Below are 18,052 nucleotides of genomic sequence, written 5' to 3'. Positions count from 1 at the left end.
TGGTATGCTGTACATAATCACAGAAACTGTCAGTGTGTCATTCTGTCAGTCAGTCATTCTGTCTGTCCCACGTTTTTCTACTCACTGACGTGGTCAATCTATGTGAAACTGCACATAGGCGTTGAGGACTGGCATAGGTAGAAGGTGACAAAGCTACCAATGGCTATGGACTAGTTGGAAGTACTTTATATCAAATAAATTGTCCCACAGTGTCTTTAACGGTTCACCCTGTGAGACTGTTGCTCGTAAGAATACATCCTGCATTTGGGTTTTTCAATTTAATCTCTTTGCATTCTAACATGGCACTTATCAGGCTGTTCTCACAAACTGTTGATATGTTTTCCTATGAAAAATAATGCACCGAAATTCGTACATATCCCACATAGTTCGAAAGGCTGCAATCATGTGATCAATGCGCTGATGGGGTTAAACAACGAAGCAGTCGTGAGTGGTCGTTTAAGGCCCCGATCACACAGAAAGTGTTTTAGCAGCTTTTTGTAAAAGTTTTTAATGAGAATTAAGATTTTTGCTCGCTGTTTTTACGTTGCCACACGCCTCACATTTCTGTGCTCTAGGTGCCTGGTGATTGAGCACCCTGAACTCCTTGAGTTCCACTCTGAGCACAAAAGTGCCTCACGTCATCTCCACTTTTCTCCCATTGTCCAATGGGATGATCTGAGAGGCGGGCCTTCTGTGGTGGTCATGACAACGAGTTTACAATTGGTAAACAATGGAGGAGAAACTGGTGGTAGCGGTTGCTGGATACCCAGAGCTATACGACTTTACAAACTTCAGTTACCACCGTCTCGATAGAAAACAGCAACTAATTACTGTGAAACAGGATAAAATAAAATAAAATAAAATATAAATGGTAGATTGATTACATGATAAGGAGGTGATGGGGTGGTTGCCTGGTAACACTAAAAAGGGGCAGCAAGCATTTTTTCAAGTAACGAGTAACCACTTTTGGTTAACTACTTCACATGGATATGCTGGTCTGGAACAGCTGTTTCAAACATAACCTGAAATCCCTTCAAACTCTTTCAAGTATTGCTCTACTAGCACCACATGCTCATCACTTTGGCAGCTTGTCAAGGGGTCATTCCTGTGTTCACAAGGTCATATGAACTGATCTTTCAGTCACTGATAGGAAAACAGGGCCCCCAGCCAAACTAGGACATCACAGGATGAGCAGCAGTGACTAATGATGCTACCAGCTGTTGATATTTAGCATCTCTGTCTCTTGAGTTGTTTTTGAGGCTGTTGTTAGTATTTATTAGCTGAAGCTGATCTCATACCGATCTCACAGCGTTCCCCTCCGTAGCTGGGCAGGCATAAGCATTTGTAAGAGTCTGCACTCTCCACACAGGTGGCTCCATTGGCACAAGGGTTGGGATGGCACACATCTACCTCTGCAAGAAAGGGGGCGGGTGACACTACTGTTTCAGCGTGGGGTGGGGATGGGAGGATGGCCAGCAAGGTGAGGGAGGTGAAGCTGTGATAGGAGGACTATCACACCTCAGGACTGACACGTTACTGAACAATGCTGCAACCTCTGATGCAAATTAAACTTACTGCACACTCAATCATCATCTATGTAACTTTGTGTTTGAAAAGTCTTTCAGGTCACCAAATCAGGACAATATATACTGACATATATATATATTAGATCTAATAATTGTATTATCTGCAGTAAGTTTATGTTTGAATCTGCGTTTGGTTGCAGCAGAAGATCAGTATTCAGATTGCAGCAGGATGAGAGCAGTCATATGATGCCAGAAAGCACATATGTTGCCTCAGGTTGAGCGTGCATACAGCAGAGCGGAGGCGGCGTACTGGCACAGCAAACCAAAAACAACATACAGGCTGAAGACAATTGTGATAACGCGTGTGACACAGAGGCTGCACAACCCCAGAGCAGAGCTGATACATATTTGACAAGCACCCAAAAATTCAATCTGCTGCACAAACACAGAGACCCACAGCCAGACACAGACGAGATGAACATGAGGAAATCGGAGGAACACAAAAGATATGATGCAAAACACATCAGGACAGAACAGCAGGGAGAGAAAACAGATTTTTGGTAAGTCTGATTCATAAATATAATCACAATAATTTCAATGTGTATCTGAAAACACAACCGACAGGCTCATTAATAACAGAATGCAGAGCAACAACATAAAACATGCAAAGTGCTCAAAACAAAGACAAACACAGAAACATGACTTGTTAAACCAAATCATCATCACACAATTTGAATTCAGCAGTTTTAGAGAAAGAAGGTGAAGAGTAAATAAATGGCACTTGCAGCAGTTTTGGGACTCACCGTGGCAGACAGCAACACCATCCTCTACTGTGCATGAGGCAGCACCACAGGGGCTGGGCTCACATGGGTTTAAACCACCTGGAAAAACAGGTGCAATCAGTTACATACATTAATACTTCTTTCAAAGAGAGACGTGTTGGTCTTCCAAGTTCCATCTGAACTGAGGTGCTGGTCATTGTGGCCTTTCTGGGGGTGAAACCTGAACGCATCATCCCTCCAATTATCATAAAAAAATAATGTTATTAGCAGTGGTGCTGTGGTTACTTCTGTCAAGTTACAATAGTGTTTGTGCTTTTAAAGGAACAGTGTGTAAAATGTAAAGCTCATTTAAACTCCCTTTACATATGAAAATAGATCCGTCCAGTTCAAACACTGTAAACCTCACTGCCTTCACACTCCTTTATGTTGACATTAGCCCCTTTTACACTGCCAGGTTTTTGGCAAATGTCGGGCCGTTTTGCAGGCAAGCTGCGAGCGTTTAGACACACAGAGCCAGATTGGTGAGTTGATCCGAGGTGCCCAATTTTCCGCTTCGTAGGGTAAACATATTGGTGGAACCCTTTTTGGTTTAAAAAGAATGAGGCGTCCTTCCGCCACAGGAGGGGCTGTTGAAGACTTGTCGGGGGAGCTGTTGATGACGCCGCACGTGCGAGCCACTGGCGGTGGATAAACAGGAAACAGCTGATAGCAGGAATTAGCAAGCAGCTAGTAGCAAGAGGGAAACACAAACCTGACAGACACTGTAAAGATGAGCAACTGGGGAGACAAGGAATTGCGCGCCCTCCTTGTCCTCGCAAACGAAGAGGCCATTAACCGTCAGATGACGGGGACGGTGAAGAACGGGCCGACTTACGAGAGAATCACCGAAGGACTGACCAGCCGCGGCTTCCCTCCCACGTCACTGTTTACGTCACACGCTGAGCTACACGTTTTGTTACTTGCTCACGCCCCCCATTGCCCCGAAAAAGGCACATTCTGTATAAACAAAAGTAGGTAGGCGGCATTTTGCTGCACTCCCCGATTTTGTTTTCATACTGCCAATGCTGAAAAAGACTGATTGGGCTTTCCTGCAAATTTGCACAATTCTTAAAAAGGGCTATAGATACAGCGAACAGATGGCACTAGAGGGGGGAGTCAAAACTTTCACACAACAAGAAACAAGGCGACGGTGGAGGAGGTCGTAATATTGTACCTTTTAAATGGAGGCAGTGTTGTGTGTGGCGGTGGTCTGTGCATCCCGTCATGTAGATGGAGAATTCTTTTCATTATACTATCAATTTGTTCTGTTCCGCCATTATTTAAGTTTCTTTGTCACCTCCTACAGTCGTATCTTACTTGAACTGTGCTTCACTGCCTCCATGATCTCTGGTGGTGCTGCTCCGTTTCATTTGTATACGTAAGCCTTCAGGAAACGTGCACAAATATGGACAAAATGAAACAGTATATGGACAAAAGGCTCCAGGTCTGTCCTTGTATCTAACACTGAGCATAAATGAGTGATTTAGTGGTGAAGATTGCAGATTGCAACCAGCTGAAACCTTTCCTAGTTAGAATTCCTTCAGTGTTGATTGTTGAGGAGGTTTTTACTGGGAGCTGAATTATCCACAAAGGTCACTTCCTCTCCAAAACAAACGGACCCAATGATTTAAAGCAGTAAAAACACTGAATAAAAAACATGTTACAAATCAGTGTTTTTCTTGGCTACAGTAGAAGCATGTTGGTGAAACAACGTGGATGAGCTCCCTATGTAGATATAAACAGTTCAGTCTAAGGTAAAGAAGAACAACTATTCTTATTTTCAGGTGATTATACACTAAAGTTAACATACTTACCTTATATTTTGCCAATATATCCTGCTTGAATCCTACACACTGGAACTTTCATGCAGTACAGTAGGTTTGTGTTTTGTTAGTGTTGTGGATTCAATGAGAGCAAATGAGAACAAATTGACGAGTCAACCTCTCTCCTTAATTTGATGTGTCAATCATGTTAAAGCTGATGCAGAATCAAGAAACAGTAGCTTTGTTTCAAACTTCAGGGGCTCTGACTTACATTCGGCTCAAGGCAGCAAAAATGTCATCGCTAGTTTCAGACTGACTCAGCTGTCATTATCACCGCCAGCGCCCACGTTGCATTAGAAGCAAATGCACCTGTGCCCATTCGTGCGTCTATGGGCACATAGGTCTTAAAATGAGTTGTAGTCTGACGCATTATAGACACGTGGCTATTTAAGGCAGCACAAAGTGACTGCGCCATTAACCAACAAAAACCTGTTCTTCAGTCAGAATGGTGCAGCATTTTCCTGCAACTTAAAGGGCACATTATTCAGATAATAAGACGCTCCTACATCGGCGGGTTCACAACACATGTACAATCTGACTGTTACACACAGGGACGGGCTGATGGGTTGTGAGTGGGTGAAATAATCCATCATTGATGCAGAAAATATGAATGACATTCTGTAAAATGTGAACAAGGTCAGAGCAGAGCTGCTGTCAGACTCCACATTAAGAAAGATGCTGTGTGCATTTACACACAAAGAGCAACGTGACTAAAAGTTTAGTTCTGTTTCTTCTGTCAAGTTACAGTTTTTAGTTTTGCTGCATAGATGTCCCTCAGTTTCTGTTGCTGTTGCTGTTGCTCAGACCTTGTGGTATAGATTGTTCATATACGACCCAATATGTCTGTAACGCTGGTTTAAAACTGAAGCCTGAACTTGAGAGAGCTGTAAATACAAAATGTTGTGATAAATTCATGTACTATAAGTTTTTAAAAACATTTAATGAAGGAAGTCAAAACAAGCGAGCAGACGTCATTTAGAGAAGATGATTTAGCCGTTTGTGGTCCAGGATTAATGTTTGACTTTCCTTGTATTGAGGGAACTAGATGCAGGTCAATGGACTGTAGAAGAATGGAAGTAACTGAAGTTGCCATTTGGTGGACGACATGGTCTCAATTTGTGTTTGGTCTTTTTAAGGGATTTTTAAAAACTCTTTCAACGTGCTGCAGTAGGAGTTCCCAAATCAGCAGAGACTCAGCATGAATGACACTCCAAAATCTGGCCAAATAAACTAAAAATCGAACTGCTGCCTGTTTCCCAACTTGGCTGAGACTTTGTATGACCCCAGAACTGGGCTGAATAAACGGACCCAATACCGGCTACCGACACTGCCATCAGTGGGCTATTATGAGAAATGACCCGGATCAGCATCAGCTCAAATTTGGCACGTTGGAAGAAATAAATCGGACTGCAGCCTGTTGCCTAACTCAGCTGAGACTTTGTATGTATGACGCCCCAGAAAAGAGCCAAATAAATTGGCCCATTACCGGCTACCAGCACTGCCATCACTGGGCTGTTATCAAAAATGACCTGGCTTAGCACTGGCCCAAACTCAGCATGCCGGGAGAGATAAATCGGATTGTCACCCATTGCCCAACTTGACTGAGACTTTGTATGAATGACACCCTAGAATCTGGCCAAATAAACTTGACCAAATTTAGCAGCCGACACTGCCATCACCGTGCCGGGGCCGGGCAGCACTGACCCTAATTCCACAAGCTGGGAGAAATGAATTGGTCCCCCAATCGTTGCCCGACTCAGCTGAGACTTTGAATGAATGAAGCCACAGAACCGGGCCAAAGAACTGGCCCAATACAGTCTGCCGATACTGCCTTCAGTATGCTGTTATCAAAAATGACCTGGACCACCTCCAGCTCAAATTTGGCACACTGGAAGAAACGAGTTCAGCTGTGTCCGGTTGCCTGACTTCGGCTGAAACTCAGCATGAATGACAATCCAGAGTCAGGCCAAATAACCTGGCTGCCGACACTGCCTCCAGTGAGCTGATATCAAAAATGACCCGGACCAGTAGCAGCTCGAACTTGGCAACTCAACTGAGGGGGATGCATCATCCCTTCACGTTTGATCAAACATTGCCTTTACCCCCCACACACACACACTGCGTCTCTTGATTTACAGAATACAGGACAACAAAGAAAAAGTCATATTATTTTACAACAAGTGACAGAAAATAAAGAACATGTTGACTTACCCTCCACTGAATGAGTTCCTTCAGCAGTGCCTGGTGTCTGTACAGAGGCTGGTGAAGCTGCAGTGGGAGGAGCAGCCAGTCCTGCAGGAGCAAGCACAGGGTGAGGAGTCCCATAGATGTCACCAGGGGTCTCTGACAGTTCAGCCCCACTACGGGCCTCCTCTGCTCCTGCGGTGCTCTCTGTCGGAGCCCACTCACTTGATGGAGAGGACAGCACCACCTGTGGCAGATCTCCAGAGGAAGCGCCTGAGGAAAAGCCGCTGGCTGTGGATGAGTGTGTGTCTCCGCTGCCAGAGTAGAAGCCACTGCTGCTACCACTTCCTTCTCCACTGTACTCTACTGACCCCTGTCCGAGCTCCATAGACAGTGTAGCGTCTCCAGATGCCTCTGTCAAAAAATCCCCGCTCAAGAACGTAACACTACCTTCTTCTCCGCTCGCTGAGGACTCAGATCCAGACATTCCTGATCCAGACCCAGAGATGAAAGTTTCGCTTCCAAATCCGGACAAATGTGTACCACTTCCCTGTCCAGAGCTGTAGAGTAAAAACCCAGAGGCCTCCTGCTCTCCAGAAGATGACACTGTAAGCTCAGTTAACCCTGACCCAACAAAGGTCACACCTGAGGTGAACCCAAAACCACTTCCAGAGGCTGAACCGCTGAGATCGCCACTGGGAAACCCAGATCCAGAAAAGTCTCCAGAGCCACTGAATGCCAGTTGGCCTCCACCAAGCTCGTACTCCCTATGGGTGGTAGGGGTGGACGATGCATCGATCAGTTCACCATCTATCAATAAGATCCGAGTGTCTCCACTTCCTGAAAGGTCTCCTGACTGTCCGCTGGCACTTCCTGAGGAGAATCCTGATGGGAAACCACTGAACCCAGAAAAGTCCACGAACTGTCCACTTCCCCCAGAGCTGTCTGTGGAGGAGCCGCTCTCTGCAGAGCCGAAACCAGATCCAGACAGGTCCCCGCTACCACTGAGAACTCCAGAGCCTGCTCCAGATGAGGGGAAGATAAGGATCTCTGCGCTTCCCTCTCCAGCTTCTTGGAATCCTCCTGAAGCGGAGCCCTCTCCAGAGACAATGCTGTCGATGCCCGAAAAAACAACAGTGATGCCGGATCCTTCTCCACTGAGAGCTGATCCAGAAGCATCTGCGCTGCCGAGACCTGATGATCCACTGGGCAGCTCAGCACTTGCACTGCCGGCCAGGTCTCCAGAAGCAGACAAGTCCCCAGAACCAGACAAGTCCCCAGAAATAACCCCGTCTCCAGAGCCAGATAGATCTCCAGAACCTGACAGGTCTCCAGATATTACCCCGTCTCCAGAACCAGACAAGTCTCCAGAAGGACCTCCAGAGAAACCATCAACCGCAGAGCCTGAGCCAAAGTCTGCAGAGCCTGAGCCAGATCCCGAAGTCTCCACAGGGATGGGTGAGACGATGGAAGGAACAGCTACAGGGATATAAAAAAAGGATTGAAGGACATCGGAAATAAAAGGGACATTTGCAGAGGTAAGAAAGTAATTTGTTGATGATTTAAATGCAGCTTACCGGGTCTCAACAAATCAGTAATTGATGTTAAGTTAAGGAGAGCCTCCTCGATATCCGTGATGTTCAGTCCAGTTTCATTTGCAATAAGCTGTATATCAGCTGAAAGAACACAACAAGAAAATGATGAATGAATGACGATCTAAATATCTGAATGAGTCTATTAGATAACAGTCAAGCATTTACCTCTGAAACAGTATGCATCAAATCGGTCGTTAAGCCCAGGGAAGCCTGTCTGGTTGTTGTGAGTGTGCACAGTGTGCACTCCTGATCTCCCGGACCCACACTCAGTGCGAGGGTTGTTGATAGGATAGCGGACGCTGCCATCCACTAGCCAGCCGGCGCGGCACTTGTCAAAGCCCATTTTCCAGGCTACGTAGAGCTCTCCAGGGGAGGCCAGTACAGCGTTCTGCTCGTGACAACTGGAAGCAGCCTCATCATAGGTGAAACCCTCAGCAGAGCCCACATGGAAAACCTCACCTGTGGAGCAGACAGGGGAGGTGTCAAGATGGTAAAGAAGGCAATCGATTTTTACAGAACCATCTCTGCATTTCCTGTCAAGATATGAGAGGAGATGACTTTTTACTGAGACATCGTTGCATTTTGTGCCGGGAAAGTGTCGCAAAAAGACATTGATTTTTAGAGACATTGCTGCAGTTGACTTTTACTGTTATATTGCTGCCTTTTCTGGTGGGATAGTGCAACAAATATCGTCTGTTTTTACCAAGACATCGCTGCACTCCTGCTGGGCTAGTGCCCTCAAAACTGTGTATTTTAAGCCAAAACATGATCTTTTTCCTCACCATAACCAAGTGGTTTCTAAGCCTAACCCTAACCACCTGTTAATGACAGCTCTGTTCAAACATTAAGTTTTAATGTATCTGCTACATAACATAAAACTGTAATCTGTCCATGGTATGTAGAAACATATGACACTAACATTTATTCTGGCGATTAGGCTGCATCTGGTTCATGATTAAATTCAGTTGCAGATAAGTCTCTGGGATATATATCATAGTAACATCTAATGTTACAAGCTACACACTGTTACCTTTGAGCCCATCGATGTAGCAGTACACATCATATCTCTCATCTGCTGGCCTCAAACCATAGGACCGAACTCCAGGTTGCTCACCCAGATCTCCAGCACACTTCTCTTGAGGTGAAACAATGGGATACCTAAAAAAGAGCAATCATTATGGCGTACTGTGTTTGGGACACAAATCTCTCCCTGCTCTGAAAATATACTTCAGATTTACCTTACAGTCTGGTCCAGTAACCATCCTGCGTTACACTGGTGATATCCAGCCTTATATGCCGCCTGCAGCTGCTCTGGCGTGGCCATGGAGGCTCCGACACTCTGACAGGCCAGCTGGGCCTCCACGAAGGTGAAGGCATAACGGCCTGAGCCTGAGCGGTAATGGAAGACCACACCTGCACAGACAAACATTATCATTTGGGATACTCTATGTGATGTCACAGTTATTGTAACATGCATCAGCACTCCAGTTTCACTGACCAGTGGGAGGAATCACAAAGGCCCTGCTGAGCTCTCTGCCTGTGTCGGGCCGGGCGGTGGCTGCCTCGATCAGGTCAGTGATGATCTCAGTGACGTTTGGTGGCTGAGGCAGCGGCAGCTCAGTAGGGCTCTCTGTGTAGGTGAAGTCCACCACCGTCGGCTGCTGAGTCTCCACCTCTCCGATCGCCTCGCTCTCTGTGGTCGTCCTCCTGAAGAATACCTCTGGGCTCTGCGTCACCGCCGTAACACTCAGCACGCCACTTCCTTCCTCTATGATGCCCGAACCTTCCTCATCAGGGGACTCTGGAGGACATTGAGGAGAAAGGGTAGTGAGAAAGCTTTGCTTTAGCTGTGACTGTGTTGGGTCGGAACTTAGGCTTTCTTCTTTTGTTATAGTCTCTGTTCAAACAGCACCGAATTTTACTTTATTACAACTATCAAGTATCAGCAGTTTTTCCCCACCTTTTTTTCCACAGATGAAAACTTAAAATGATTATGCTGGAAATACCCTTTTAAACCTGTTCTCAAGTCATTAACACAAGAGAGAACACAACGAAGATTAGATTTAGAAAATGGATCCCCCCACAGGTCCTTTCAAGAGCATTCCAAACTTTTGATAGTGTAGACTTAACTAAGATTCAGTGTTCATTTATTTAACCTTTTACTATCAGTGGTCAGCCCAGCAGCCAGAAGAAAATGTTGGAATTTTACATTTCTGCAAATCATGAATCTGCTGCATTCAACACCTATTCGAATACACACCACGCATGCCAAGCTACAGACCACAAAATTAGTTATGATTTAGCGACACTTCGCTCTTTCACAAGTGGCTTTTAGGCATCAAATGAGCAATTGGCTGCTGTTTTACGAGCAACTTTTGGGGCACCAAATGTGGGCGTTTTCTAGTGATCGGTCGCTGTTTTACAAGCAGCTTTATAGGCATCAAACATGGGTATTATTTAGCCACCCATCGCTGTTTTTCCAGCGGCTTTTGGGCACCAAATATGGGTGTTTTTTAGCAACATGCATGTGACATTGATTAATTTCTTGCCAGGATAGTGTAACAAAAGCTTTGTTTATAACTGAGACATAACTACATTTCCAGGTGGGAGAGTGTCACACAAAGCGGGTGTTTGTTTTTGTGCCTAAACCTAATTACATGTTGGCCACAGCATTGTTGAAATATAAAGTTTCAGTGTATTCACAACATAATAACATACAAATGTGACATATCCATGGTTTGCAGAAACATTTAACGCCATTTTTTTTATGGTGATTGGATTAAAATGGTCTCTTAGGAATCTGCTTCTTGGTGAAAATATTTGTGTATCTGATAATGAGTAAAACAGCTTTCTGCATCTCCACTCTTTGTCTAAATGTTGGCCCACCTGTGTAGCAGAAGGCGTCATAGTGGGATTCAGGAAGTGGGTATCCTGTCTGGTTGGTGTGGAGGTAAACAGTTCGCACCCCCAGCAGCCCCCCTCCACACTGCTTCCGACGGATGTTGATGGGGTAGCGGACGCTCCTGTCTCCCAGCCAGCCGGCGTTACAGACGTCCATCCCGCCCTGCCAGGCCAGGTAGAGCTGACCTGTGGTGGCTAGCTGAGCTCCCTGATTGGAGCAGGCCACCACGGCTTCAGAGAAGGTGAACTTTTCTGCTGAGGCGGTGTAGAAAACTCTGCCTGTGTCAGGTAAGAAAGATTCATTTAGGGTTAAAGAATGAGAATGATACCTGAAAACAGAAGAGAATTCATACAACAATCAGACGCAGAGACATTATGGCAGTGTACCTGTCATCTTCTCAGCGAAGCAGTAGACATCATACGTCTCATTGAGGTCTCTCACTCCGTACGTCCTGACCCCGGGCAGATCCTCTTTGTCACCATAGCAGTTCACACGCGGATCACGGATTGGGTACCTTTGGAAATAAGCAGTAAAATGGAAATAACCTTTGGTGTCATCAGTATCGAAATTAGATTTTGAACTTGCAAACAGAGATTATTTTGAAAACCCTCCCTGCTGCCCTCAAATCAAATCCAGTCGCCAGAAAAAATGTTTGCATTGAACGTTTCTGCAAACCACAGATACATTACATCTGCACGTCGTGGCGTAAGTTTGACGTTCATATGAATGCAGTGGTAAAAGCTAGCTTTTTCAAACTACACAGTAAGCCATTTCTTTCCCTCAAAGACCTGGAGATAGTCACCCACTCTCATCTCCTCCCGTTTGGACCACTGTAACTCTCTGTACACCTGCATTAGTCAGTCCTCTCTGTCCCACCTGTGTTAGCCTCTTTCCACTGGCAGCATGTAAAGTTAAGTATTGACTTTAAGGTTCTCCTGTTTGTGTACAAAACCCTTAACGGTCTGGCCCCATCCTACATCGCAGACCTCCTAACTCCCTATTCAACCCCCAGGTCCCTCAGGTCAGCTGACCTGGGGCTCCTGGTTGTCCCAGGCTCCCAATTCAAGCTCAGGGGTGATCATGCCTTTGCTGTGTCTGCCCCCAAACTGTGGAACAGCATCTCCTTCTCAATCAGATCTGTCTCTTCCACTGACTCGTTTAAGTCCAGGCTCAAAACCCACTTTTATTTAGTCGTGTTTGAGTCCCCCTGATGTGTCTCTCTCTGACCTGTACCTGTGTGTGTTGTGTCTATGAATGAAAAAATGTGAGCTGTGTACCTGACAGTCATGTTGCTTTTTATGTGTGTGTTTATAGCGATTTATTCCTTTTGTACAGCACTTTGGTCAACGTGACTTGTTTTTAAATCTGCAGTCTGGATAAATTTGAGTTGAGTTGAGACATTGAAAAAAAATAGACTTTCCCCTCGGGCATTAATAAAACATATTTCAGATACAACTCCGTCATGTTGCTCTGTGTCAAAGGGAGGTAGCAGTAACAGTTGTTGCCCATCATGTGACACACCGACCTGACTGTGTGGTCAGACAGCCAGCCGGCGTCACACTGGTGGAATCCATCATCGTAGGCTGCTTGAAGCTGCTCAGGTGAAGCCATGACCGCATTGTTCTGTGCACATGCTGCTGTCGCCTTCTCAAAAGTCAAACTGTAGCGTCCCATGATGGCCCGGTAGTGGAACACAATACCTAGAGACAAACAAGAACTTTAATGAGAATTAATTTATTAAAAGTGAGCAATGAATAATTTGATGAATGGAAAATGTTTGGACTTTGGACCAACTAGAGGAAAACAGTATGAAATATTACAAAACAAGTGAATAACTTATATCCTTGATATTTAGATGTTCATACCTTGAACCTGCACATGGACGGTGTCGTGGCTGTCCTCGATGCCGTGCTGAACCTCACAGCGGAAGGCCCCCGAGTCACTGGACCTCAGCTCAGATATCTTGATGCTGGCGTCTGTAGAGGTCATGGGGTATCCCACCAGGTGAACTCTGTCCAGGTAGCTCTCGCTGATGCGCACCTCTCCTTCCAAGGCCACCAGGATAGTGGTGACTTTTTCTTTGGTGACGAGGCTCCATTTGATGCGATGAGCAAGGGGAGCGATGGTGGGGGCTCCGGGGTCTGGGACAGTGTGGTCCTACACAGGAAACAACAAACACCTCTCACCACCAGTTTGTTTCCTGGGTTTCCTCAGTGTAAACAATCTGAGGCTAATGAATCCTACAGGAACTCACACTATTAAAACCTTTGTACCACACAAACTAATCCCAACGTGTTGGCAAACAGGTGCCTGTTAACAAATCCAGCAGACACAGAGCAACATTAGAGCTTATTTGGAGTTGTGTTTTTGTCCACCTGATGAATTTTAAGTTTTTGGTCTCCATTAACTCCTGAGGGAAATATCTGTCTCTTTAGCCGCTGGATGTTTGACTGTCTTCACCAGCTACGTCTTCACTCTGTCTTTTTCTGATCAAACTGAGGTTAAAGCTCATGATTACTCACCTCAAAGTAACATGGCAGTACGATGGTTGCTCCCAGTAGAGGTCGCTGTGGTTCCTCCAGAGGAATGCTCACACTCAGCACATCCTCCGGGTCTGAGGAAGATGTCAGCTGATGAGTACTCTCCACAGACAGCAGTGATGTACAGCACGTCCAAGAGAGGATAACACACACTAAGCTCTAATGATTTTATCATCACTGATTCGACCATCTAATAAATAAACAAGTGTCCTTCCTTACCCATAAAGGAGTGCTCCTCATAGATGTAATCAAACGTCGCAGAGATGACATGTAGACACACAGACAGCAACACGATCCACCTCATCATATTTCACCTGAAATTTAAACAGGGAAAATTAGTAAAGCACAACCATCAATTTCTCTTAGGTGGAATTGGGGAGGATGGATGAGGGAGTAGGGTGTGTCAGTGGGACGTGCCTGGGTTAGAAAAGGCCAAGCTAGAAGTGTGTAGGTCTCTTCGTCTTTCACCTCTTGTCTGTGTGTCTTGTTTGATGCGAAGTGTTATATTCATAAGATAGATTAAAAAAAGGCCTTATGAAAATAACCTGTCAGGTGTGTGTTATCATCACATCACCTCATACTGATGATGGGATATTAATGTTGTTCTTGTTTTAATCACTGCTACACATAAAATCCATTTAATGCTATTTCTGTTTTGAATTATTTAGTAAAAATATAAATAAAAATATTTTCTCATTCAGGTGCAGTAGTTAATAAAAAATAGTGGTATTAAATAAAGAACATAACAAACATACAGCGAGCAACAGAAGGCTCGGCTCGGACGGAGCACCTCTCGCAGCAAACAAACACACCATCTGCGGTCATTTTGACTTGACTCACAGACTTTACTAGAAAACCAAACATTAGTTGGCTAGATTTCATTGGTCACTTAGTCGCAGAAAAAAAAAGTGAAACTCTATGAGGAGCTGCGCCTTGTCAAAATAAATCCAAACCTATATGACTGGAGCATGTGTGACTTTAATTTGAAAGGACAGACACAGGAAATGTCCACGCTCAGCAGTCAGACAGCAGTCAGGTTAATCTCCAGGGCTAGTACCTGCGGTTATTCCACAGGCTAGTTAATAACATGTCGGGCAGGAAATCCAAAGTGTGGGATCATTTTGAGAAGGTGAAGGACGAACCCAAGGTGATATGTAAACTCATCTGCCTGAGCCGTGCTCAGACCAGCCAATTCACACCGCTGCTACTTTTCTCTGCAACGTTCTGAAATGCAGGGTTCCTACGCAAGTATGGAAAGTATGGAAATAAATTTGATCAATTTCCAGGTATTAAAAAGTATGGAAAATGAAAAATAAAGTATGGAAAAATATTTATGTTTCCAGACTCTTACCACTGTTCTAAAATACTGTTTTCGGATCGTGTTTTATGCCGGGCCAAGCACAGCTTGTGTGAGAGCAAACGTCTCAGAAAACATACCGCCCCTTTTACCTGATTGACAAGTGGTCTGTCCAGTCCGCTGCCCCATGACCCTCCTCCAGCCCCCCAGGTATCAAGTTTCACTTCAACACTGCACCTTCGACAAGAAGACGAGTTTCACGTGGTTCACAATGGGTAGATGTAAATTTTTGGATGGATGGCTTGACAATACCGTATATAAATACTGGTTGGCCAAGGATTCCCAATTCACACACAGAGCTAGATGCAAGCTTTGTGTGAAATCGTTTGACATCGCCAACATGGGGGAGAAGGCGATTCTGAGCCACATGAAAGGAAAAAACACCCGACGTCTCGTTACTGCATCGCTTGCACCCAGGGTCCCAACCTTTTTGCCTCAGCCCAAACATTGAACTTACCTGAGTTTATATTTGCATGCCATTATGGTACTTGGCTACAATCGCCTATTAAGAATGATTAAATATGATGTGAAATATGATACACTGATATATTTACTCAGATGTCGCATATTCTCTGAAAAAAAGTCTGGAAATTAGGGTATGGAAAAGTATGGAATTTTGAAATTCCAAATGTGTAGGAACCCTGGAAATGGTTTCATCCCGTCATGAATCTTTGGTCTAAACTGGGCTTCAGAGTGTCATTACTTTTCACCAAATTTCAAAACAATCTGTTACAACTGTGCCTCTGAATTAAAAAATAAAGAAAAGTCTCTTTCTCAGAACAACTCCACACTAAAATACACGAGGGACTCCTCCATAAAGTTACATTCATTCACTGGAAACACAAGATGCTGAGTTCACCCACACTGGCCTGAATGTCTGCTCTGTGTGTGTGAACATGCTTCTGGTCCTGACAACATTCTTCCTGTCTGAGTTTTTTTTTCAGGGAGGGACACATCTTTAAGGTCATAACACTCAAATCCAGATGATTCATTTAGCTTAAAGTCAAAGTTTGCAGTCCCCATCTCCACCTTTAGAGTCTCACATCTGACATGATTCCAGTTTTCCTCCACACAGGCTACATGGCAATACGTCTCACACACCTCTGTAACGTCCACATGCCGACTGAGTGATTAAAACGCTCTCTAACAACCAGCGCTCTTATTTTCTCACAGGAAAACAAGGAGCGTCAGTTCTCTGAAGAGCAAATGTTTGCAAATGTTATTTCATCTGAGAAACACTTCCTGCACCTCCCTCCCTCTGCAATGAAAGACTGAGACTTTTCCCCAAATCCACTTTGTATATTTGTTCACATGCACGTGCGCACACATCAGAAGTGAACACCAACATCAAATATACTGAATGCTGCAGACGTGTTGATGCATCTCAGCACAGAAATAACACTAAACATTCACTGCTGAACATGTTAACAACCTGAAAACATCCTCATTTATACGTTTATGATCTGTTTCTTATATGGAACTGTTGCACTTTGGTGCTTTGGTACCATTTATGGCTGTACTCTTTCCCTCTGCCTGCATGGTGCGACCCCGCAGTCTGATACGTGTGAACTATTATTCTTATGTTGCTTTCACAGCACTGTTTGTTAACTCGCCAGTCATTTAAACCCAGTCTCGCTCCAAACTTGTCAAGTCCAGGGCTTGGTCGTGACTTCAGGTGTCAGACACTGATGACAAAAAAGCTTCCTCTCACGTTGACACGATATGCAGGCGTTCACCATTATTGTTTAATGGTGCCCAGTGACGTCAGGAGGAAGCGCATATTTTCTCAGAGAGGTTGGATGGAGTACTTGTTGTCTCTGATTGTAAAGAGCAGAAAAATAAAGATAAAATTAAACACTTTCTCTGCAGCCCCAACAGCCCATATGAAGTTAAATGAGGTAAAAGGGACGGGAACTCTTGGACAAACTGTCTCGGGGCACGTTGCCAGGTCGGGATGCAGCTCCAGCTCCCACCACAGATTCAACAAGCTTCTACAAACTTTTCTGAGCTGCGGAAATCCAACACACTTTCTACAACCTGAATGAATTATTTATTTACTGCCAGAGGAGAGAAAACATGCCCCATCACCTGAGTTCAGGCTTGTACTCAGTAAACAGACTTTATGTAACCGCTGAGGCTGATGGGAGAGTTTATCATGTGAAATCACAGCAAGAAGACTGCATGTAAACACACACGCACACACACATGCACGTAAGATATGTTGTTTAATTTGACTGTTTATGGTGCCTTTTGATGGACAGATGACAACTCTTTGCTCACTCTGACTCATGCACAATTAGCACAAAGGACAGCCCTGTGATGATGCAGCATAATGTTATGTTTTTCTAACAAATACAGATATTTATTGAGAGGGGATGACATGCAGCCGAGGTTGGAATCAAACACGCGACTGCTGCGGTAAGGACAGGGCCCTTGTACCCGGGGCACCTGCTCTACCAGGTGAACTACAGGGTGCCTCGCTGATGCTTTTCTAGACTGGAAAACAAATTCAAAGTTCACACATGTATTCTCCCCTGTCATGTAACACTGTGGAGACCTCGACAAAGTGGAAGTTTGAATCATTTAATTCTTCTTCTGTTGAGGCCAAAACTATTTTAAACGTAAATAATATGTGTCTGGATTAAAGGAACAGTGTGTAAGATTTCAGGGGATTTAGTGGCATCTAGTGGTGAAGATTGTAGATTGCAACCGGCTGAAACTTCTCGTGGTTAGAATTCCCTCAGTATTTATCAGAGCATGTGAGCGGAGCGGGAGCGGGGAGCGGGAGGATTTTGTGTTGAGCGAGGAGCGGCTATTTTTTTAAAAGGTGGGGCAGAGCCTTATCTCTCGCTCCAATTTCGCTCCGGTCGCTCATGCCCCACCCAGAATGCATCTTTGCACCTGCGCACACCCACACTATTTTCTTTCAAAACTATGGAGTTTACTGTGTACTTCAGAAAAGAAACTGAGAAGAGAAGCAGCGGTACCTTGGAGAACGATCCCTAACTGCGGGGAGAGGCGAGCGGGCTTCGGAGGTCGGCCGCTTAACCTGGTCCATCTCCTCTACACTTTGACTTATTTCCACCCTGCCTTTGACTTATTTCCACCCTGCCAGCGGTACCGTGTAGAACGGTCCCTAACTGCAGGGAGAGGGCTCCCCGGAGAATCTACCAAGCTCATGTTTTATTGGTGCCGTATTGTTCCGACCTCTCATTAGTCCAACGTCCCGTTGTTCCGATATGTGATTATTACTGTATTTGTGTACCACAGAGGATCAGCAACGCAACAGAAGTAGGCTACTGGT

General features: G+C 44.9%; 2 protein-coding genes across 2 annotated transcripts in view; both read right to left on the bottom strand.

Moving 5' to 3' along the window:
- Positions 1-13,695, bottom strand: part of LOC126396136 (aggrecan core protein-like) — a 20,096-nt gene extending 6,401 nt beyond the window's left edge. The window contains exons 1-14 of the mRNA XM_050054003.1: positions 13,611-13,695; positions 13,374-13,465; positions 12,717-13,008; positions 12,377-12,551; positions 11,238-11,365; positions 10,836-11,129; positions 9,448-9,750; positions 9,188-9,362; positions 8,980-9,107; positions 8,115-8,408; positions 7,932-8,030; positions 6,382-7,833; positions 2,330-2,407; positions 1,299-1,436 (exon numbers count right to left, since the gene is read on the bottom strand). Coding sequence (XP_049909960.1) covers positions 1,299-1,436; positions 2,330-2,407; positions 6,382-7,833; positions 7,932-8,030; positions 8,115-8,408; positions 8,980-9,107; positions 9,188-9,362; positions 9,448-9,750; positions 10,836-11,129; positions 11,238-11,365; positions 12,377-12,551; positions 12,717-13,008; positions 13,374-13,465; positions 13,611-13,695 — 3,733 coding nt within the window. The remainder of the gene's footprint in view (positions 1-1,298; positions 1,437-2,329; positions 2,408-6,381; positions 7,834-7,931; positions 8,031-8,114; positions 8,409-8,979; positions 9,108-9,187; positions 9,363-9,447; positions 9,751-10,835; positions 11,130-11,237; positions 11,366-12,376; positions 12,552-12,716; positions 13,009-13,373; positions 13,466-13,610) is intronic.
- The window catches only part of LOC126393455 (CUGBP Elav-like family member 1), a 377,556-nt gene that overhangs the window by 4,660 nt on the left and 354,844 nt on the right, over positions 1-18,052 (bottom strand). The gene's annotated exons all lie outside the window — the stretch shown is intronic.

Source organism: Epinephelus moara, chromosome 1 (genome assembly GCF_006386435.1).
Source record: "Epinephelus moara isolate mb chromosome 1, YSFRI_EMoa_1.0, whole genome shotgun sequence".
NCBI lineage: Eukaryota > Metazoa > Chordata > Actinopteri > Perciformes > Serranidae > Epinephelus > Epinephelus moara.
Note: the sequence above shows the minus strand (reverse complement) of the source record. Positions and strands in the feature narration are given on the sequence as shown.